General features: G+C 39.6%; 2 protein-coding genes across 4 annotated transcripts in view; both read right to left on the bottom strand.

Annotated features, from left to right (window-relative positions):
- Positions 1 to 13500, bottom strand: part of LPIN2 (lipin 2) — a 46626-nt gene extending 33126 nt beyond the window's left edge. The window contains exon 1 of one of the 2 annotated variants that reach the window (XM_066992825.1): positions 13343 to 13500. Coding sequence is in view for 1 of the 2 variants with exons in the window: in XM_013179405.3 (XP_013034859.2) it covers positions 4175 to 4261 (87 nt within the window). In the remaining variant the exon portion in view is untranslated. Of the gene's footprint in view, positions 1 to 4174; positions 4504 to 13342 lie in introns of those variants that run through there. The other variant, XM_013179405.3, reaches the window with a different exon arrangement.
- A 9876-nt stretch (positions 13501 to 23376) lies between these two features.
- Positions 23377 to 24799, bottom strand: part of MYOM1 (myomesin 1) — a 73995-nt gene continuing 72572 nt past the window's right edge. For both annotated transcript variants that reach the window (XM_048058024.2, XM_048058026.2), the window contains one exon: positions 23377 to 24365. In XM_048058024.2, coding sequence (XP_047913981.2) covers positions 24084 to 24365 — 282 coding nt within the window. In that variant the 3' untranslated portion in view covers positions 23377 to 24083. The remainder of the gene's footprint in view (positions 24366 to 24799) is intronic.

Below are 24799 nucleotides of genomic sequence, written 5' to 3'. Positions count from 1 at the left end.
CCTATAAATGGGCTTAAACTATAAAAATCTATTTGGGGATAATATTTGTTCAAAGAGATCCAAAAATAATTTGTCTATTTGCTTATCTGTTTTTATTAGCCTCCAAACAGGGTTTCAAATTCTATTCAAGATGACGTTTCAGATTTTCCTTAATGCCTCTAACCAAAACTCTATTACACTACAATAGTTTTTCCTCCTGATGCTGCTTTCCTTGGCTGGGTAATTCATCAAGTACTTCCATTCTGAGCCTTCAATGCCTGCTTTAGAGTCACACAGGGTGCACTGCATTCATTCAAAAGGAACTGATTCTGTAGGCATCTAACAGGACCAATATAACTGTAAACGTGCATGAAATCTCAGACTACTTTCTGTAGTTAAGTATTTTTCCCCTTTCTGGGCTTTTCAAGTCCAACATATGTACGCTAGCTAATCAGATTTAGATTTAAAATTACAAAACAAACACCATTCCTCTCCAGAAAACTTGGAAGGATAGCAAAGCTAACCAGCAAAGATAGAGGCTTGACAATCTAGATTGAAAATTTGGCATTAGCCACAGGATTACCACGCTAGGTAACATGCTAGAGAATTTTCTCCCATAGCTTTTGCACAACATGGCTGACAAAGATGAGAAGAGACTGTCATTGAGCAACTAATGAAATTAGCAGAACAGCCTCCTTATTAACATTAGCAATTAATAAAAATCAGTTTCACCTCCAGTTAGTTTCACGTGCAACTGTAAAATTGATTGCTAACAAAATAGCAGCTCACTTGCAAGACTGGGAGGCCGTGCTTCAACCCTTCCTCACCAGCCCCTCTCGGTGAGCTGCCTGCAGCTTGCAAGCACACCCAGTTTTCGTCTGGGTGCTTCAGTCAGGAAGTTTGATCAGCTCACAAGAACGTGACAAACACCAGGCAGACACCAGAGCGCTACAAGAAAAGGCTGCAGCAGGGAACTGAACATCTTCCTTTTGACAGGGGATATATTTGCTGCATCCCACGGAGCTGCAACCCAAAAAAGAAAGGCTGCAATATTTTTATTTTTTATTCTGTAAGCAATTAATCCTGCCCTATGCTGACAGTCAATCCTTACTTAAGCTACAGGGGAAATTCTCTGACAGATGTTGTCATTCACATCTAGACTTTGGCCACTTCCAAGTGGACTCTGGTACTGCTTACACAGAAAAGTGATTTCATGATGCCAAGATGACTGAATTTGTCAGATGTTTGACACGATCAGGAATAGCCATCCTTTACAGAGCATCCACTCTATAGATTTCATTTCAACGAACAGGACCTGAGAAGTAGGCCTAAGTGAGGAATTCTCTATTATTTACGTACTGGCTATTTAAAAGCTCAGAATTTCCAGCTGTTAAGGATTGAGCTGAGGTGGTAGATATTCTAGTTGTCCTTACAGACATGTAACCAATCTTGCCTAACCACAGAAAACCACCCCTAAAACCCCTAAGACTAAAACCATGCACCTAGTGCACACATGCTTACTTTCCTGCAGGGAAGGTTACCTCTTCTACACATCTCACTTATAGCTCTGTAGCTGACAGCACGACTTTTTGGATTGCACAAACAGAATAACCCCTCGTGTATGGAAAAAAAAATGAACTTTTGAACCTAATGAGTATCAAAAATGTTTACAAAGAAGCTTTTTATGGTCCAAGTCTTAACCATAGAAAGGGTCAGACTGGAAGGGACCTAAAGACCACCCAGAAAAAGAGTCCAGATATGTGCTGCATACCTCAGAAGCAGTGGCACTTTGGTAGCTTTGGGATAGAAGTCATCCAAGAGATACCCAGAGAGACACTGTTTGTAAAATAAGGATTACAAAGCACCTTCCAGGGATAAGCCACTTGCTACCCCTACAGTAACAACTTCCTCACCACAGAGCACTTATTATTGAAAGACATCAGCTGCAAAAAGCAGAGCCATGAAGGAAAAAAAACACCACACATCTGTATCAGAACTTAAAAGATTAATCTACCTTTATTGTTACATATTTTTAAAAGGAAAAAAGGCAAGAAGAAAAGACGATCATAATTTACAAGTTCAGCTTTTAACATAACAGTTCACCCTGCAAGATAAACGTTATTTAAGAAGGTTCAAACTAAAGCAAACAAGAGATTGATTAGAAACAGTGTGACCACATACCTGAGAAACATGAGATGTTTCATTTATCTCAAATGCCAAGCTTACCCTGGCTAGATCTTTTTTTTTCCTTAGAATTTTATTGTACATTCATGGAAAATTTGTGGTGAGCAGCACTGAATCTGACTGCAGATAGCAACAATGTAAAATGTTCCTGTGATAATTCTTGCAAATGTAATAGAAATACCTCAGATCACAGAATAGGAAGCAAGATAAAGAACTTCCTAGATAACATTCTTAGTTATGTCAAGCTTAGTAAACATTTTTCAAGTGTCATTGCCCTGAAAGCAGCATGACTCCAAGAGCAATATGCCTTCATAACCTGCTACAGCAACCTAAAAACAATTTCCAGTTCTGCAATTCAAGTCGTTTGATGGACAAGACAAGTTCAGAAAGGGCAATGCAGTAACACTTTGCAATCCTGTTTAGCTTTCGAATTTGTTTTGATATCCAGAGCATACATATTACCTGAGGCAGCCAAATTCCTGAACTCTGCACAAAAGATGAAGTTGTTACAGCTCACTACTACTCATTCTTCTAGGATAGCAAATTAAAAAGCCTACCAACATCTAAGATCTCACAGCAGAAAATCATTTTTTTTGCGACTCTGGGGCTCCAGAGAGATTGATTTTTGAATGTTTAAGCAATACTACCTAGCTTGCATGAACTCATACAGCTGAATATAATAATATTACTAAGTGAAATGAACTGTAAGTGGAATGGAGGGAAGGATCTGAAAGACACTGTCCTAAAAAGATTCTTTTCGCAGCAAGAAGCCTTTACACAGCAATAGGCAGAAACTGAAACCGTGTCTCGGGGGAGGGTAAGAGAAAGGAAGACACACAAAAGTAAATGCAAAGGAAAATATCTGCCTCGGAAGTTCAAGAACTAAAAATAAAATTCGCCTACCCTCTATCTACAAAATACTAAACTAACCCTGCATATGTTGGTTGAACTCCTCATGCTACAGGAATGAGGAATAAAATGGCTCTCAAAAATGATTAAACTGTACTACACCTCAGATTAAGAATTTAACATACGCTACGCAATAGATATCCAGATTTTAAGAACTTAAGAACCAGGAAATGGTTATATTTGTATAACCTGAGTGGGAGAATTATATCCATGTACCATTAACATGTTATTTGGGCTGCTACAAAACCAACAAGTCTTCTTGAACAACTTATGTCGTTCAGGAATACCCATATACAAACACACGATATAATCCAAAGACTGCCCACAAATGTGGGTTTCCCGTGCAGTTGGAATATTGCTTTAGCAAAGACAAACCATTTTTTGTTTGTTTGTTTTGGTGTTCTTAAAGGCGCCACCTCTCATGCAGGCACACCCGGACTGAACACTACAAACGCCTGGTTCAACAGCAGAAAAAGAAGAGTGCAAGTTACTCAGAGACAGTTATCAGATTGCCCTAGAGAGACACAGCTTTAGAGGGTATGAATTTTAACTATCAGAGCAAAAAAACAGTTAATTAAATGTAGATTTTAGCCTATAAGAGAGTAGATATTCTTATATCCCATTTATTTTGAGCTGCAGCTAGAGGATTAAAAGATAGCAATGACGTAAACAGTAAAGAAGTTGCATGTATTTCAAGAGATTAGGTAGAAAAGCAAAATAAAAATCAAGCATAGCACTGGCTTCCCCCAGTTTATCTCACCTTGCCTATGTTTGCATGCATATATATTTACGAGACAGGCGCTTTACCTAACCAGAGGAAAAACTTTTTGAGACCATACAAAACAACCACTGTAGCACAAGGTCTACTTGGCAAAAACAAGCAAACAACCAGAACAAACCCAACTTTCCTCCTAAAAGTAAAATTTTAATTGTGGTTTTGGACTGTTCCTAGTACTACACAGAGCACTTATGGAACAAAAGTGGGGAAACCAAGCAAATCTGTCGACCACCTTAAGTCTTCCACACAGAAAGATACAAGCAGGTGATTTTGTAGCTAATTATGCTATAGGAACCCATAATTAGCAATAAATGTCAAACTCACCAAGATTCCAGAAGGAACCCTTCCATGGGCAGCAGCAACATTTCTATTGAAGTTATCTTCAAAATCATACTTTTCTGAGAAATTCATCTCAGAAAACAGCAAACTAACTTTCCAAAGTACAAGTAAACGCAAAGTTCACAGCCATAGCAGAACGTTGGATCAGCATTTCTTCTACTTCCATAGAGGGGTAGAAGAGCTATGCGAAACTTTTGGTCTCTTTGAGGAAAACGTTCAGTGTACTTTCCCACACAAGACCAAGATTAAAAAGGAAGCACTTCTTTAAGAAACCTCACATAGAAACTCCCTCACCAATAGGCTTTGCTTGAAATGTCGCAGCCCCCTTGCACTCTTTGAGATAAGCACTAACACGGACAGACTTTGCCATATGTTTGCTCTGATAGGTACTGATCTTGCGTTACGTTGCGTCACATGGCTGTAGCTGAAGCTCCCATGAAAAGAAACAGGGATTTGGTTAATGATTCTTAAGCAAAGTCTGCATTGGCTCACTTGGAGACTTTTTGCCCACTGTTATGACTTTACCACCTGTGGCAGCATTCCAAGTTCGAGCCCAGGCTGCTGCACACGGTGTTCAAGAACACCAGTTGCCCCTCCAAGGGCGTGTTCCCCCACTGATGGCTTCACCGGGCTGCCTATTCAAGGTTATCGGACAAATATGATGACAGCTGGTATTTGTGGAATGTTTTCCCCCTTTTTGAAATAGCATTGTAATAGTAAATAGACAACTGACCTGGTATCAAGCTTATACCAAACCATACCAAAAAAAAGGTACGTCAAAATAAACATTATTTCCTCCTGTGGAAACATTCCTACTTTATTGAAACAGAATTGTTAAAGCAGTATAACTTGCATGTGTGGACAACACATACAAGCTTGCTGTATACTCCATGACTAAGAAAAAGATTTTTTGTTCTGATAATGTTTTGTTCTGAGGAATTTTGAATTTTGTGTCATTTCTTCTCTAAATCATATCCTGGCTAAGTGAGGAAGTGGAGAAGGACAAGGAAACAATTCTATCCCTGTGATCTGGGGATGGGAGACACGTTCCTGGGGACCATTAATGTTTTTCTCCCACCCCTCAACCCCCATGTTGTTAATCTGTGCCTGCTACAGAAAAATGTGTAGGACTACTTGAATTGCAAGCTCAAAGACCATCTCAGATTCTACTACCAACTTCACTCTCTCCTCCTCCATGTTTTTTAAATTGATGTGTTAAACTCTGATGCAGGGACAACGAATAACTATACTGGATGCAACCAAATCACTCCCGCATTTCTAAAAGAATTCAGGAACTACACCCGAGGCCAAAATTATCAGACTTGATGACATACTCGTGCATTGAGTGGTAGGATTGCTACAACTGCAGTAAGGTTGCAATAAGCTGCTCCCATCTCTGGGTCCTTTTCTATATACTGAATAAACTCACATTTAATGGGACTTCACAAGATAGATTACTGGTTTTGTTAGCAGATCTGACGAGGGTTTTCAAAGGATATTAGGAATTACTAGGATACACTCAATTTTCATCTGCTTGTTCATCACTCCTTTATCACGTGTGTTCCATTTAAATACATTAAGAAACAAGTTTATGAGCAGAACAAAAGCCAGCTTTCTAAAACAGTGCTTCTCTTCAAGCACTTTTGACTTTGGACACACAACAATCAAAGCTATTTTGTTATATCTGTTTTATTTTAGAACTGTTCAGTATTTCAGATTAGCATTAATTTTCTTCAAAGCTTTTAGAAGTGATTTAGAAAACAGCTTTTCCAGAATGCAGATCACGCTGCAGTCACTGCTTTATTTTTTTAAATGCAGGTAGCGAGGCAAGGCTTAGGTAATAAGCTCTGCGTGTTTAGGAAGCCTCTCTGTCTTTTATTTCACAATATTAATAAGTTAAATTAGATGTCATTCCCTCTGAGTAAGTTTGTTTTTAACTACAATGTTATTTACTTACAATTCATACAAGAAAATTAGCTTCAGTTTTGAAAAGCAAATAGACAAAATTTGGAAAGCATTAGAAGCAATATTTGTCAGCTTAAACCAGCTCTTTGCTATGGGGTAGATTTTGTTGTGGTTCAGCCTCAGAAAGCACATACGAGTTTTTTAATTAGACTCACGCCAGTGAATATTGCTGACAAAGATCAGTCAGCACACTGTATTTGTTTTCTTCCCCGCTCTTTGTGGATCTCCACATCTTACCCCATTGCTCATTCGTGCTTCCTGATGGAAATACAATTCCATTTTTAAATGGTACTTTTTTTGTAGTAACTGTCATAATACATTTGGCTCTATTAATTTAGTTTTAAAGCATCCCAGAGATGCAGGCTTATTTTTTTTCAACTATGGAATGGAAAACTAAGTCCAGGAGATTAAGAATTAAAACCACAGATTTTATTTTTTTTAAAGTTAAAACTTTACTGTGCAGTTTCCCAATGTTATTATTTACCTCAAAGAGGTATATTCAAAACATTTCTTCCACGTGCTATATTGACATATCCCAGGTGATCATTGCAAAACAAACAAACAAGAAGTCTGATTGGCACTGAAAATTACATCTCAGTGATTTGATTGCACTGAACAGGAACTGTAGAAGCAGCAAGGCCAGAACACAGCTCTAGGACTTTTCCCCAGCTCTCCTCAGTACATGTTGTTCTAAGGTCTTGAGAGAAGGAAGCAAGCAGAAATCCTGCTGGCAGGAGCTTCTACGAGAACACAATCACAAGTCACTCACGGATCTGGGTAAATTTGCTGAGACAAGCGATTGAGACAAGTGTATCCTTCTCTAAGGAATCATTATACATACAGCAAGTACGGGACAACCTGTCTTTGTCCATGTTCCCTGTCTCCATCCTGCCCCCAAATCCTTTTACTTACCATTAGCCAAGTCTTAAGCACCACAGCTCTTAGCCTCACACCTCATCCTGACATGGGAAAAGGTCCTTTCTCCCTAAGGCCCAACTCTGAATCCTGAATTCCAACCCACTTTATTTTCATGCACTGGTAATGCTTTGGCTATAGGGTGCAAACAAAGTGGACGAGTTCCCAATTCTCTTGTAGATATTACGAAAATCAGACTGTGACTGAGAATGCTTTGCTGCGCCTGAGATCTCAACTGCAGCCCTGCACTGAAGCATTTGCTTACCAAACCTGGATATTAAGCTCTGCTCATTCCTGCTTGAGGTAAAATACATTCAGTGCAGCATCGTTGTTACTTTTAACTGCAAAAAGTCTATCCGTTCTCATTATGGACTTTTAAACCTAATATAAAAACTAATAACTGTGCCAAATGAAAATATATTTACACATGAATTACAGAAGATATACTGAACGAAGACCATCTGCCTTCAATCCCTTCTAAAAGAGATGGTTTTTTCCCAGAGAAAACAACTAGAGATTTTCCTCTACTAGAGGGGAAAAATTTACTAGAATTGAAACTAGATAATAAAAAATAAAATACCTGCTACGGTTTTCCATATAAAGGCTAAACGTGCCTAGCATATAGTGAGAATGATATTTTTCCACCTTGGTGAATTTTGTTGTGAATAAAAATCAAGTTCTGCTCAAAAATGCCAGAAAAATAAAAGGCAACGTTACCTGATTTGCCTAAAATTTCCAGCTGTCCAAAATATAAGTATTAAAATAATGAAAAAAACACTTATCACAAGTAATAATAGGATGATACAAGAATCCAAGGAGTTAACAGATTGTAGAGAAACACCAGTGATACAAAAGCAACAAGCAATGCACTGTCCCCTAAAGCAGTGATTAAAAATGAATAAAATCAAATGTCTAGTTTTCCATCTGGAATGCAAGATAGCAAACTCCGTTTCCGCAGGATCTCCTGGCAGTTAGACATTCAAAGGACATGATTCGTCAGTGCAGCTTCAGTATTTTTTTGATTTCAGGAAGAAAAAAGTATCAAGAAAGAAAATCCACTTTGCATAGGCATGTCCCTTTTGTAATGTGTCACCACTTATATCTGAATGACTTGCTATGAATCATCTGATTCCAGTATTATGGCATCCTTCCTTCATTAACTTGAGCCCTGTCTTCAATTTTCTTAATTTTTTTTTTCTGTTTACAAAGGAACTTCAGAGGGAGAAGAAAGAATACTTCAAGAGCTCTTAAAGCACGTTTTATTGATGAAATGATCAGTTCAACCAAAAACTTGTTACATTCACAAACCAAATGATGTATGTGAAGACAATAGCTTCTTTCAAGGTACTGAAAAGAAATAGCTGGCTAGTGCAGACAGCACCCTTGCAAAATCTGCATGGGCATATCGCACCCAAGCGTCTGCCCCGCTTGGCAGACAATCTATTTCCAGCAGCACAGACTGTTCCACCGCTGCATCACCCTTGGTCGCACTTATCTCTAGATACACGCCACAGTAACCAAAATGTCTGAATCTCATTTTGCATGACACGAGAGAAGCAGCCAGATGAAGCTTTTCCTGAATGTTTCTAGAAAGCACTAAGCATTTCCCCTACAAACAACCCATTACCTGTCTATTTTTTCCACTGCCCAAGAAGTCTCTCCATACACTGATCTGCCTCAGGTGTATTTACACTTTCCTCCAACCTTCCCTATCTCAAAATCAAAGCATGTGTATTTAAGCAAGAAAAGCATCCTATCTATTAACAGTAAATTATTTAGTTACCTTTAGGATGGATACATGAGTATAAGGTCTGAGACTAGCACATATTTTTAGGTTGACAGGGACAAACAGAAATGTACTTATTCTGAGAAACAAATACCTGAAATACCCAAGAAGTTCAAAACATAGTATATATAAGCAAACAAGAAACCTCTTTTACTTGCTAAACTCTCCATAGCCTTGCTTGAGTTGATGCACTCATATCAAAATAGCAAGGCATCTATACATTGAATTTGCACATAAGACTTTGCTATTTTATTAGAAAAATAGGTAAAAATGCTGAATTCCCACCCAAAGGTATGCACAGCATCAGATGTTGGGAAGGGGAAAATTTGATATAGCTGAGCAAAGCAGCATATGCTTACTCATTCACCAAACGCAATCTACCAACATTATTAAGTTTTAATGAACAGAGATCACACATCGGTCTGGAGGATACTTCTCTTCACCCTTAGCTTATAACAGCAAGCCTGTACCATATATACGAGACATGACAAACCTGCAAAGCAGCCCTACAGATTCCTTGTTGCTGTTAACATACACACTTCATTTGAGGAATAAAAGTCTTTAAGACTAAGAATTTATTTTAAAAAAATCACTATTTTAGTTCACAGAACACACTAAATTCTATAGTTAAGCAAGTGAGAATTTCTTCCATCTGTAATGTAATCTCAGCTACAATTTATTATTCAAAGCTCTTCTTTGCAAGAACTTTGCAAAGAGTCCTCTACGTGTATCCTTTAAAAGGCCTGTCATAACCATCAAGCCAAAAAACCTGTATTTCCTGAGGAGACAGTTACGCAGCTGAAAAGACTAGTACATCTAAAGACATGGCCTACGACTGGTTTAGCACGTGTTCACTTCAGCCACAGTGACCAACACAGAAATGCCACGTGGTACACTGGAGACTTTTCTATTATTAATGTATTTGGATTTCTGGTATTGAACTTCAGTCCATCTCTTTATCCAAAATGCTAATTGCTCAGTTAAAATTCTTATCTGTTCACTCGATAAAGACTGCAGTGATGAGATCTCCCTTAGTTTTGGGAAAAGCACTGAATGACTCGGGACAACTTGTGGTTGCATGTTGTCAAGTGACATTACTGCAAAGCTGAAAGACACTGATAACAACAAAATACTTAACAAGGGCAAGCTAGCATCCTTTAATTTGAAATTCCCTTGAAACATAGACACAAGAAAACATTAAATTCTTATTAAAAGAAGAAACGTTAATCCCCCAAAAGCATGGATAAGCTCTGTCCTCCAGTGTCTTTATATTCAGGCCTGACTTGGCACGACAGCTGTGTATCAAACCAGCCTGGCAACACCAACAGAAACACAAGCCCTGAAGTTACGATATACCTGAATGCTTGTGACAAAGGAGAGAGGGCAGCTAGGCAGAGTAAAAGCTCATTTTAAAGCAAAACATTCTTTGCAGCAGCAGCATTTTTCTATGCTTGAAGTAAGTTATTTTATTTATAATTCTTTAAACTCTGCTTACCTACAGAGGTATTTACAGAAATGACACTTTTGTGTTACTGTAGAGCTTTAAAATGTACGTTCAGTGACTTGTTAGAGTAGTTCAGTTGGAAGGGACCTTCAGCGATCATAGGGCGGCTTGGGTTGGACAGGGCCTTAAAGATCACCCAGTTCCAGCCCCCTGCCATGGGCAGGGATGCCACCCCCTAGATCAGGTTCATCCAACCCTGCCTTGAACACCTCCAGGGATGGGGGCGATCAGCCAGTCCAACTGCCTGACCTCTCATGGCCAACCAAAAGTTAAAAAGCATATTGCTGAAAGCATTGTCCAAATGCCTCTTGAACACTGACATGCATGTGGCATCAACCACCTCGCTAGGAAGCCTGTTCCAGAGTCTGACCACCCCGAAGGTAACTAAATGTTTCCCGATGTCCCGTCTGAACCTCCCTGGGCACAGCTCTGTGCCGTTCCTGTGCGTCCTGACGTCGGTTACCAGGAGCAGAGACCTTCCTCTGCATGTCCCCTCCCCAGGAAGCTGCAGAGAGCAGTGAGATCAGAAGTTCATGAAAGTACTTCTGATCAGCACTGCAAGATCTAAAAGTCATTGGGATACAGCATGCTACTTTGTTCCATTCTTAGAATTTGCCCAGTATTGCAGGAACACATCTAAAGCATGTATTTTAGAGTGAAATTTGATCACAAACGTACCACTCACTGGTTTGTATAAACCTGAAAGCTTTTTCACTGTGGATATATTTAACTTGCAGCACCAGATCTCACACCAGAAGCTATCCTTTCATCTCTTTCAGACAGTTACATATCAGGTGTTTGCAATTCACGACAAACAGTGATTAGAAGTTACTCCATGTAGAAGCCAAATCTATTTTACTAAAAGCAGAAATAGCAGTGTTATAATTCAGCTCAGATACTTGATGCTCACACACAAAGACACTGAAGAACTGACTCCCTGGTCTCCTACAGGTTGCAACCTTTCATTTAACTTCTTTTTTAAAAAAAAGAAAAAGAAGAAAATTCTGGAGTTTTAGCTACGTAAGAATCTTCGAGGAGAAAAAAAACACAATACCAAATGCAACTAATTTAATCTTTAGCTTTTATCAAAGTTCCCAGTGTGACTTGGAACAAAATCTTTTCAGCTTTATCTGAACTAGACGGCAATTTCTCAGAGACAGAGACATAAAAAAAGCATGTAGCGCAAAGAACGGCTCCTGTGTGCAGCCTCTGGGCTTCAGATACATAAGGAGGTGTCAAGTGCAAGAAGCACAGCTTACATTTCCCCATAACCGATCACGGCCTTACACAAGTGGGAAGAAATGCTGCAGGTAGGGAAAAAGGGCAAAGTTCTCTGCACTGCAATACAACAATATTTCGGATGTATGTTTGACTAGTACAGAATAACAAACAAGTAACTTAATTTTCTAACAATCCAAAGCATTAAGTTCCGAGAATAAGACGTGTTCAAACACCACTTTTTTTTTTTTTTTTTTTTTTACAGGCCATTGAAATAAACAAATATTTTGATAACTGAAAAGTTAGGCTATGAGCTTAACGATTAATACTGTAATTGCTTACTACAGCCTTTCAGCACTACCTATTCTTACTGTAGTATGAATAACGCCACATAATGGAGCATTTCAAACTCCCCAACATCCTGAGTTTATTTAGAAACTTCTTAACATCAGCTTCTCAGTTCTGTTATTCTACCATATAACAGTGATGTTTTTAAAGGACATCTCACCAAACACTCGCTTACTCCAATAAAACAGGATTTCCTTGATGTTTTTTCTAAGAGACAGTAGAATTGTTTACATTCCTGTATGTTCTGGGATGCAAAAAGCCTAGAGCAGGGGCTAGGAGAGAACTGACAGCTGTGGCTGGAGCTAGCTGCCTAGTATGCATACAGACCACAGTCATGTACGTACATACGTATGTGTGGGATTGCCAGGCCCACACTTTCAGTGACACAAACTGAAGTCACGCAGGGACTTAAGATTTTTTCATCTTAACTAATGAATACCTGTACATCCTTAAAACACAAACAAACCCACTCATTTTCCCTCTTAAAATCATAGAATCATTAAGGTTGGAAAAGACCTCCAAGATCATCTGGTCCAACCATCCCCCTACCACCAACGTCACCCACTAAACCACGTCCCCAAGCACCAGGTCCAACCTTTCCTTGAACACCCCCAGGGACGGTGATGCCACCACCTCCCTGGGCAACCGTTCCAACTGCTCTTTCTGAAGAGAAATGTCTCCTCATTTCCAACCTGAACCTCCCCTGGCACAACTTGAGGCCATTCCTTCTAGGCCTATCACTGGCTGTCTGTGAGAAGAGGCCGACCCCCAGTTCCCCACAACTCCCTTTCCAACATATTTTTCAAACATTAAGTGCTCAGTATTCAAAATTGGAGAGAGAGAGATTGGTGGGAGGGGGATGGTTGGACCAGATACGTTGGTGATCCTTTCCAGCCTCACTGATTCTATGATCTGTAGGACTGTCTGTCATCTTCCTCCCCTCCGACATGATCCTAAACAATGCCATATACCATTATGGGCTAACAAATCCTTTCTCACGACAGCTTTGGAATACTGTTCCCAAAAGATTAGGCACCGATGCACGAGAGAATTACGTTCACCACATCGGTCTTCTGGATGACAACGCACTACGTTCAAGCAGCACACCGCCTAGCTCAGCTCCGAGCCCCCGCTGCCTCCAGCACGTACCCAGTCACCGCTGGACGAGAGGAAGGAGCTCAGCCCCCACACAATAACCGCGATGGGCACCGGGCTGAAACTCCACCGCGCACACAAAGCCGGCAGCCTACTTCCAGCCGGTAAAACTTCACCCTCCCCTCCACCAGAAGCGACGGACAGGAAAATTAAATTAAAAAAAAAATAAAAATAAAAAGGGGGGAGTAGAACACCCCCCCCCCCCCCCCCCTTCCCCGCCCGCGTCCCCTCAGCGCCTCACGTTCCCCCCTTCCCCGCTTACCTCAACGGGGCCGGCGGCGGTCGGCACCGCAGGAGGAGGAGGAGGAGGAGGAGGAGGAGGAGGAGGAGGAGGAGGAGGACGAGGGGGGGGGGGGGGGGTGAAAGCGGCGCCGGGCGGCGGTTGAGGCGGTTGGCGCAGCGCGTGCACGCCCGTGCGCGTGCTCGCTCGGTCGCTGTGGCGAAGCTGGGGGGGGAGCGCGCGCCACCTCAGCGGCGCGGCCCCGCCTCGCCGCGGGGGTCACGTGACCGCGCGGGGGTGGGAGGGGCCGGCGGCGGTTGCGCGGCGGCCGTTGCCTCAGCGCTGGGGGGGGGGGGGGGAGCGCCGCCATGTTGCGTGCCCCGACGGGCGGGCGCTGTGACGGGCAGAGTCCCTCACTCGGCGTGCCCCAGAGCCTCTCGTTCCTCCTACACGTTCCTCAGGCTCTTTGACCGCCGTGTCCCGCTGCTGGCCCCTCGTGACAGGGGGTTGTTTCACGAGAAACACGGCTTTTGTGTGTGTGGGGGGGTGTTGGTACCTTCGCGCATCTCCCGCTGCATCCCTCTGTGGAAAGGCGGCGTGGTACCTGGGGTGGGCTGCAGGTGGCTTATTTAGTTATTCACGGCAGCACAAAATTGCCAAAGCCAACCGTGTCCAGCAGGACAGGTGTGTATTTCAGGTCCGCAGCTGCTTGGCCCATTTATTTTGTCATTTACGCTGCTGTTCAGTGAAGTTGCCTTGATTAGGTATGATTATGATTCCAAGTATTGCCCCGAGGCCCAGTTGGTACTGATACACATACTAAAACAGGGTAATCTCACCCAAAACTGTACTAAAACAGGATAATCTCACCCCAAACAATCTGCAGTATAAACAAGAGAAGAGAGAAGTAGCATGGTTGGAAATAAAGCTCAGGTCTTCCAAATGATTTTAGTGTTATCACTATCCATCGTTGCCTCTTTATTTTAGTGTACTTTTTATTTGTTTACCAATGGCTTTTTCATCTGTTAGTCCGTTGATTAGATTTCTGCTTTGCTCCCACCTTGGTGTTGGAGCCATTCTGGGCTCTCACATATGTTCTGTATGGCTGTCACATAAGAAATCAGGCTGATTAACAACCCATTCAGTGCAGCTGACAGAGCCTCCTCAAAAATCTTTTGTACCAGTCCTACAAACAGATAAGAAGGTTCTTTTATTCATCTGTACGTCCTGGTGCAAGCTGCATAAAAAATTATAGAAAGTTTGCTTATTTGCAAATAATATATTTAAATCCCTTCGAGCATGGAGCTAAAATGTCTATCCCCGCAATACATGCGGTGCGTTTTTTCAAAGCAAACAGTCCTTGGAAGAGGACGCAAACACTGAGTTACATGGATAGAGTGACAATATATTATACATAGGTAAAAAGTACGGAAGGTCAGATTTCACACCTGTCCATTTTGATTATGTTGTAAATTCAGAGTCAGCTTTGGAACACTTTCTAGGGCGCTGGGTATGAGGACGCAACACAGATTAATGGAGCAATTTTCCACCCTTCAGTGCAAGCATGTTCCAGCTGCAGCAGTTTTCTAAGGATGCCTCCCATTTTATAATAGAGTCATAATAACCTAGCCATCTTAGCATAACATCTGCCACGAACACATAGTCTGTGCTTCAGCAAAAAAGGCAAAGCATTCATAATAGGGCATTTCCCTTCTTTACTGTGTTCCTTATTTGGCACGTTAGTTCCTCAGTTTCTGAGGGTAACTGCATCAGAAGTTGCTCAAACAATATTTTCATATGTGTTTCCATGATCTTATCTTTGCCAGTCATAACACCAAGTGATTTCTCAGCTGAGGGGGTTCTCCTTTCCAACACCAGCCAGGACAGTTTGCAGGGAGGTAAGAGGTAGGGGGATAAATTTATCGTATGTCCTCAAATATCAGATTTAAGCCAGATCCTATTATAAAATTAAGCTTAATTCAAAAGCATGCCAGCTTCTTAGCTGACAGAAAAATCTTGACTTGAAAAGGGGTAGCAAATTGGTAAGTCATGCTTTTGTATTTCAGACCTGGAGAAGGAGCTTCTGATTAAAGGGGTATTCATTCAAAAACACAATGTTTTCCCCTTAGGTAATCTTTTCCATTCCAAAATTATCATCTCCAGACAACCAGAAGGTCTGAAGTAGACAGCCTTCATTATTCTCCTTTTATGTTCTCCACTCTTTTGCGCTTAAACACAGAAAATTAAAATCAAGCTGTAAAGATGGCTTTCATTTTCTGCAGCTGTATTAAGAGAGATTTGTTTCCGTTCTGGCTGCATGGGGCTACACACGTACTGGTGTAGATAGGATCTCTCTATATCTGTATCTCTGTGTGATTTGCAATCCTTGTTCAACCATAACTCACCAGTGGTTAAACCAGGGCCTCCAGGCCATGACAGACACGCCACCTCATTTATGCTTATTTTGCCATTTCACCACAAACGCTGCTGTTATTTTTCCCCATCAGGGCTCCTCTACCAGCCACCTGAGCCACCAGATGTTTAATCACACCAGTAGTCCCACTGCAGTTGATGGGCTTGTTTGCTGGTTTGGGCTCTTTGGCTCAGTCAGCACAATCAGCTCAAGTCTCACGTGAGCAACATTTCTCCATTCTTTGTCAATCATTGGCAGGTGTTTCATAAACCATCTTCTGATATGGACATGGTAGATATCCTTATCTGGGCTAAAATCACAGCCTAATTAAGTAGGAGTTTGTATTCTACTGCTGTTAGCGTGAGTGATGGAATAGTAAATGGAACTGACTGTAGCAGATAGGGTGGGTGGTAGGAGATGAAAGTTGGGGAAAGAAAAGAGGAAAGATGTTGCATTTGAAAATGTGCGGAAGGAGAAAGATTACAGGAAAGACATCCCGCAAAATGAAATAGGAAGTGAGACGAGGAGAAAAGTCAGCAGAATGCAGTTGCAGCTGAATCTGGTGCTTTCCTTCCTCTCCTTGCTATCAGTCTCTTCCCCTCACTGTCCCTCTCATCTTCATCTCCAGAAGCCCTTGTGGAACAGATTTTCTGTAATGTTTTTCACTTTACAGCTTTTGTTGCCCTTTTCTCTGGCCAACATTTTGCTTCAGTTCTTAAAACTTACTGTCCTTTCAGCAACACTGGAAAACTTGCTGCATGGAAAAATTTGTTGCAGGTGTCCAGTCTGTGCAAGTGCAGTTTAAATGAAATATTGTTCATGCATTCCCTTTATATTTATTTCCAAAGATACAGAGCGGAGGTCCACCCTAGGCTAATTAGTTTAAGGATGATCTCACTTTGCAGTTAGCTGCCTCAAATATTACTGCTTTATATATTAACAAAATATGGTTTATCAGTCTCAGGCCATTGACTTCCTCAATAACTGGCAACAAATCCAGAAATAATTCTCACAAGGACTCAGGGACACACGGAATCACGATGCTTTTACTCCAGTGCTACACAAAGCCTGTTTTTCACATCTTTAAGCTTTAAAATACACACTTTATAATTTTGGAAGGCAATTAGATAATACAGCTTATGTACAACACTTTCCCACACTTAAATACAGTTGTAATAATGCAAAAATATTAATTTATAATATACTTCTCAATTGGAATATAAAGGGTATTCCAGAGTATGTTCTAGTATTCCAATATATTCCAGAGTGCTGGAATGGAATATACAGGTGACAATACTTGATCCAGAAGTGGGACTTCAGTTAAATATTGCAGCCAGTGTCTGATTTTAAATAAAGTCAAACGGTTCTGTGTGTTTGATAGGCAATTCTGTTGCTTCAGAAATTATATGCATTCTATAGTACGTAAGGGACAGAGATTGAAACAATTTTCATAATTATCAAGGAGAATAGAATGTAAATTGTACACTTAGGTTGCAAGAAAAATTTCATCAAGCATATACTCAACAATTCTGTTAATATTTAATATTAATATTTGATTAATACCAATGTTTTGTTTACATTTGTGAACATCTACAGCTTAAATAATAAACATGAAGATTTTAAAGTATGTTTTGTTTGTTTGTTTTAACCTTCGCAATGTTTATTTATGTGTTTCAATTACCACACATAACAACACTATATTTCTGGCTAGAAAATAGTTTCCAGTAGGACAATATTGCTGTGACTGCATTTCCAGCTTTTTGAGGAACCATCCAAATTAAAAATTAAAATTAAAAAATAAAAAAAATAAAAAAATAAAAATTAAGCCATGCTCTCAGCCATTTTTATTTAGAGTAAAAAAAAAAATTAAAATATCAGAAGAATTTTGATTTTTCTTTCAAAAAAAAGCTAGGACCTTATTCTGCTAAAATAAGAGCAAAAAGCTCCACCATTGGCTTCACAGGGAGTAAAGTGGGCTTCATTATCTGAGGTTTGGGACTGTTTGAGTGTTCTTCCAAGTTCTGGCTTGTTTTCCATTAAAACACGTTAAAAAAGCCCTGGCATTTTGCAGGAATTGGATCAGGCTCTGAGTGGTGGAATCTGTTCTATTTATAACTTACACGCTGCCATTGATGTCTGCGCGAGAGAGAGACAGACTTGCAACCCAAAAGGACTGTAAGAAGTGATGGATTTTTAGCGAGGTAAATCAGGTTGAAATAATAACCACGGCAAAGAGAGTTAAGAGCCGTGTGAAACAACCTGCAGCTGTGGAACATTTTGAAAGGCCAGACTGTAACTCTCTGGCAGAGTGATGTAATCATGCATCTGTAGATATTTATCAATTTCTGTAACAATTGCATGAGCACCTACATGCACTAAGGTTCTCATTTAAAACAGCTCCTAGCTTAGAAATGCTCCTTCCTGTACGAGACCTACACTTGGGTAGTTCCCTGCTGTGCTCCACTTTTCTGCTCATTTAAACTATGATATACAGATAAAGAAGAAGATGCAATGTAATACCGAATCAAGCTCTGTGTCAAAGAGTAGCTAAGTCTAGTAGGATGATTTTAATTGTACTGTATTTTAAGTTTCTACTACTTTTTTTTTCTTTTCTTTTTTTTTTCTTTTTTTTGGGGGAGGGGGTAGCAGTCAATATTTAAGCCAATATAAGATTCTTTGTTTTTTCACCCTAACAATTCTATGAAGATGGATTAGAAACTGATAGTTAGAAACTGATATTTCTTATGTTTTCAGTATATCCACTTTTGTCGTAGATCTAACGCCCTAGAAGTGTCACCAGGGTTTAGTAACCTTTCATCAGTAATACATCTGGAGAAAGCCGATATAATATGACTGAGCCTTCCAAGAACTGGAATCAATAAAAATATTTTCCTAGTAATTAAAATATTTTTATTTCTTGTACTTAATAATTTCTGGTTACTTAGAAGTTGAATTCAGCTTGCATATTAACAGAGGAAATTCTGACCTTTGCTTTATTGATCTTTCAGCTTGAACTCTTCGTCCTCCAACATATCTAAGCATCCACAAACAGGTTGTGTTTTCTTACATCCTCACTACATAAATGTGTGAATGAACACAGTAATGACTTAAAGCAGAGATTCTTGGTTTATGTGTAGCCATACACGAAGGCTGTGTGGGCTATATATATGTAGGCTTATGTGTAGCTACACTCCTGTGATTCATAGGAAGCCAGTGGGCCTGATCCCAGTGAGGGGAAGAAGAGGTATTTAACTGCTTTGGTGTTGGGCTGAGTCACTGAGGGGAAGGAGGACAGTGGGTCCGGCAGGCTTTGGAAGCAGAAATATGATTGCAGTAGCAAAAATGGTGTAGAGAAATGAGCATTCGGGGCAGTTGATGCTTTATGGGTTAGTGCTATATCCACAGTACCTCACCAAGGCGGGGAGGGAATTAAGGAAGTGGAAAGGACTGGAAAGCAGTCATGTGAGTCTCGGTGGTAAGAAATACCAAACATCATCCATCTGATGAAAGACGTGTGGATGAGAGAAACCTGCACTGAATGAAAACCTACCTGTGGCCTCCCTGTGGCTGTAGGAGATGGTTCTGCTTCTGGAGATCTTTCCCTGTGGCTTCAGCGGTCACGGTAAAAAGTGCAGCCCACGTGGCATTAAAAGAACCATGCATAAGGTTTCTTTGAGAAAGTAAATGGGGCCTGCCTCAAGCTATGTTGGCCTACGAGTATTAACAGATCCACAAAACTGATATCGACATTCTTTTACAGAGCAGTAAAGTCAGTTATTTACTGGACAGGATTCATTCTAACAACCTCTGTTTATCACATACATTTTCTAGTGATTAGAATCATCTTGCCAGTACATGGGTCATTATCAAGGTACTTAGAAAGGTCTGCAAAACAAGTGCTCTGATACTGAGACCTAAGTGCACGCCTACTGTGCATTTAAAGTTATGAAGTATCACAAATCATATAAAAATAAACACACAAACTTTGGTGTTAAAGTACTATGGCTAGCCTACCACCCATGAAATCTCAGCTAAAATGTATTAATACATAGTAAGATCACAGCAAGATCATACTCTTCATTCAAGAATATTGGATTTAACTTGAGGCTTTTTTTTTTCCCAGTGGTTTCATTCCCCATTTCCAGGCTTTCTGTGGGCTAAGGAACCATTTCTGCTGCTGCAGCCTTTTCATCAGTCTTCTTTGCTGTGTGCTGGTTGCTCTTTGTATCCTTTTTTTTTTCCACTGTGGAGATTCCTTTTGGGTCAGGTGTCTCTTCTGTGGCAATAATTTCATCTACATGTGGCTTAATAAAATCTGATTTAGGAGAAGTAATAAAATTTCCCTTGTATTGACTATAGTTGGCAACATGGAGGAATGCAGAGTTAGATTTTCGCTTAGCGTTGGTTATGACCTCATTATGTTCTGTTCCTCTTCTTATACCCATTTAAAGAGATTCAGTATCACAAACGCTACTGCTTTTCACAGAGACAAAAACAAGCCCAAATATTTATGATCTCTAATTAAATAAGTTAAGGGATAGAACCTGCAAAACATTTACATGCACAAATAATTGTTTCTTACATAAGTCATCTCATTTACACAACTGCTCAGAAAAGTCCCAAGTTACCCATAGCAGCAAGGCAAGAGAGGAAAAGGAACGCAGTTAATTCCTACTTCTTGCCTTAGGAGCCAAAACAGGAGGAATAAGATTATAAAACGGTCTGTCAGCAATGATACAACATTTTTACAAACATTTTTTTGTTTTGTACACACAAATGTGTACAAACAAAAAATACTTGGGCAAAAGCATATAAAATATATATTCTGATAATGTTGGAATTTAAGCCTTATTTGGAGCTAAAATGCCCTACATGAGGGAAATGTAGTTGTGGAGAATAAATTAATGTCCAAGTAGCAATTATATAAAAAAGAGTCTAAACAAAGAGAAAAAATCTGTAACATACAAAAATGCTGAATCACCAAAGAGCTTTTCATTTTCCACTTTTTCTCTAGACTGGATGGAAATATGGTTGCTTATAATTCCAACTTCAACATTCAATATGGACATAAAATGAAGAGATAATAATTCATTGATCTCAAATAGCTATACGGTCAGGGTTTTCTAAAACACTTCGGCATTTACCTGGCTTATTTTTTTTAAAGTGTCAAATGTCTAGCTGACAAAAATAACTCAATCTGTATATGTATATATGCTTAGGAAATACTTCCTCTGCATTCAGCAATTGGGCAGTAATATTATGGCTTAAAAAACTTTTATCAGTCAGGTGAGCGAAGATGAGAAGTGGTAGCTCGGTGGGATGGGGACTTAAATCTCACTGGGGTTTAACCTGGCAATTCGTACTTTGCATTTCTTGTCAGTTGAGAGCATACATACAGTAAATTTGTTTCTTTGGGGCCTGTGAGGTGATGATCTGCATTATTATCTGCATAATGTTCAACATTTTTTTCCATTGGAGCAGCTGTCATAAAGGTGAAAGCACTCTTACCTTTCTTCTCCCCTTCCTTATGTTGCTTGCTTGCTGTAGTTGCTTTTTTCTTTTTAGATAGAGTTACATTATTTTGACTTTGTCCTTGGACACTAGCAGCATGCTTAGCCATGTCAGCCTGGCCTGACACAGAAATCACAATCACCTGAAGCAAAGCAAGAACAAAAAATGCACAAGCGAGAAATGGGGACTGAGTCCCTGGAAGCGATATGTTTAGAAACAAATACTGCTTAAATTTTCAGGGCACATACATCTTCTGAACCAAAGAGAAGTTGAATCCTGATTATTATCTGGGAGATGACCCACTTCTTGTATTCCCTTGCAGTTCTGCCAAATGGATGGAGGCAGCAGGACAGATTTTTGAAGATGCGATAGTAGAAATAAGCTGCTGCCAAAATGCAATTGTTATTTAAATTATGCTAAGGCTAAGTAATAAACATCAGTTATCAGGACTTGCAAGGAGCAAGTTAGATTCTTGTTTGCACTTGGGAAGATGGACAAGAGATGTGATGTTGTTGCTTTTACATAGCGTAATGTTCTGGGACCAGGATGGAATGACCTGCTTATCACACCTGGGCTGGCTTCATATTATACTAAGAGAAATTATCAAATAATTTGACATTTCTTCTCTAAACTCAGAAAGCTTGCTGTATCTCAAATTACAGATATTCTCGTGATAACATTTTGAAATATAATAATTAAGCCATTTTACTTTGTCTGAAACACAGCTGTGTAACTAGTCTTTTTTTTTTTTAACGGAGATTGTGATTCATTGCTGTCCATAACTGCACACTTAAGATTGCAATAATCCCGTTAAATATTTGAGTTTGAAATATTTTAGTAGATAAGGCTGTGTGATGACTGAACACATTTACCGTTTATGCGAGATGCTGAAAACACAGTAGCTTTATGTAATTTCATGTTAAAAATAACTCTGATGTGAAAACCATTCTGGAAGAAAAAAGATGCATACCAGATAAACCTAACATGTTCTAGTGGTACTTTTCATGTGTAAAGTTAAGCACATGCTAAAATGTTTTGATATGTTATAAATCTGAATTAAATCTGGATTATTTGTTGAATTATTAAGATTGTTCTTAGCTGCCATACTGTAAATTTTTTGAAAAAGAAAAAGACCTTTAAACACAATGCCAGCAAACCAGCACTTAATTCTCCATGTACTAGACATTAAGAATTCCCTCATGCACCCACTTGGCCTTTAACGTTAGCTGTAGCTGACAGTAAGCCTCAGATGGCAAGGATTTAAGTCAGCATTAGCTGCACAGCACTTACTAACGTATTCCTCACAGAAATACCAGTACTGCAGCAAAATGAGTGCCTGGGAAACAGCACTATTTCTGCAGCCACCATAGTTAAAAATGACGAGGAAGTATGTAAAGGATGCACACAGATCATCCTTACAAAGAACACTGAAAATATATACAGTTGTTCTTTAGATTTTGATGTGAAGAACAGTGCTGTTGTGAGATCAGTTCTGAAAAGAATTATTAATATAGCATAATATCATATCATATATGTCCAACAGGATGGAAATATATATGCATTCTGTTGCTATTCCTCAGCTAATAATCAGTGACATTGTTGTAAAATGGCTGACAAGGACTTTTTAATCTATAGAAATGTGTTCAGGATCTAGACGAATGGTTCTGAAATATTTTTGGATCTGGATGAAAGGTTCTTAAATATTTTTTGTCTGAAAAAAAAAACTCTTTTTTTTTCTCAGTTCCAGTAAAGATTATTTTTGCACCTTCAAAGGATCATGAAGAAATATGTTATTTCTGATCTCCAGTGTTAAATGTGGATGAAATTAACTAAGGTCTCAGTCTAACAATGCACTTACCTACCACCCTTCAATCAAAATTCATGATCAGGCCCTTTGAACTGCATGAGACTACTCCTGTGCCTGAACTGGCAAAATACCTTTGTGAGTTGAGATGTGAAGCAGTGAAGGTCTGGACAGAGAAACACGAGGTGATGCCATCGGGGATTTTGTAGTGAAAAGTAAAGTGAAGATTAACATGGATCTAAAGGAAAACTAGAGGTAAATAAAGTGGTGAAAAGGTTAAAATAATAAGATAATGTGAACAACCAGGAGAGCCGTGACCAGTAAAACATGACACAGTGAAACAAACTCGTGACAGAATGAAAGAAGTGAATCCCATTTATTTGTGAACATAGAGGAGAGTTCATTCATATTTGCAGACACATGCACACATTAGTATTTTAGCCTCCTAAGTCTTAATTTTCATTTATATTACAGTACTTTTACCCCAATTGGGCAGATTAAACAATATTTATGGATGTAAATTACACCCATATTAAGGCCTCTCTAAAGTAACACAGCAATACAAAGGGGCCTTAATGTAGACGAAAACCAGCACTAATTTCTCCAAGGTTTGAATTCTCTAACGCATTCCATCTATGCTACTTTACCAAAGTTGGAACAAATCTAAACTGCAGCTGAGAAATGCCTTGATCTTTTTTTATCTTTCCATCTGCCTCATCAGTTGCCTCCACTCTACTCCTTTTTCACCCTCTTCATTTGTGTTGTGTGGTCAAGTGCCCCAGGAAGAGGGTCAAATTGCAGACCAGTGTTTACAGCCAGCATGCGTTTGGCCTGGGTGAGAGGATGGCACAACTAGGTTCTGTGAAGTTAGCAGTGAGAAAATACTTAGGAGATGCGCTATTTTCCCTGGCACAATTAAGGGCATTAGAAACACAAGTGAAGTGAATGGAAAAATTCAAGGCTACCTGCTAAAACAGAAAGCCATTTACACACACACATTATGTCAGCATTGTCATCCAAAATCTCCCCCATACTTCTGTTTCCTAGTCTTAAATTCACGCTTTCTTTTTCTTATCTTCTTTCTTATTTTCTTGCTCTTCCTCTGGTATGAACACACTTACAGTGACATCACTGGTCTCTGTGCCGTACTTGTTCTTCACCACGAGGCTGTACTTCCCAGAGTCGAGTGTGGACACAGCAGAAATGGTGAAGTTGACATTCTTTCCAGATTCAAATTTCAGGATGCAGTTAGCATCAGATACAAATGATTTTTCGTTCTTCAGCCATGACACCTCTGGGGTAGGATCTCCCCAGACAGTGCAAGACAGATTGAGTGCCTACAGAAAAAAATATGAAAGAATTATATGTAAGAGTCAATAAATACTTGCTGTGTTTTCTGATGCACAATTCTCCAAATGTTCCACCTCCTCCCATTTAGCTTGCTGCTTTTAGGAAATGGATACATATCATCATCAGTGATCAATAGTTTTTGTCACAGTCTTCTGTATCATAAAGAAAAAGTTAATTCAAAATTCAGTTAATTCAAAAACTCCATTATGACCTTTTCAATATTTTATGGACCTTCTTCTCTGCTCTGATAATGATTACTGGGATTTTCTCCATGTGTAATGTTTAATACCAAACCAGATATCACCTGCATTTTTGTGTTAGACCTGAAATAAGAATTTGAGGACCTGTCAGATGGTTTTGTTCAGTTTAAGCTCACTATGTATTTGCCACAGAAGTAAAGAAAGCCTGTGTTCCTTTTGAA

The sequence above is a fragment of the Anser cygnoides genome, chromosome 2 (assembly GCF_040182565.1).
Source record: "Anser cygnoides isolate HZ-2024a breed goose chromosome 2, Taihu_goose_T2T_genome, whole genome shotgun sequence".
NCBI classification, from domain to species: domain Eukaryota; kingdom Metazoa; phylum Chordata; class Aves; order Anseriformes; family Anatidae; genus Anser; species Anser cygnoides.
The sequence above is the reverse complement of the archived record's forward strand: the minus strand, read 5'-3'. Positions and strand labels throughout refer to the sequence as shown.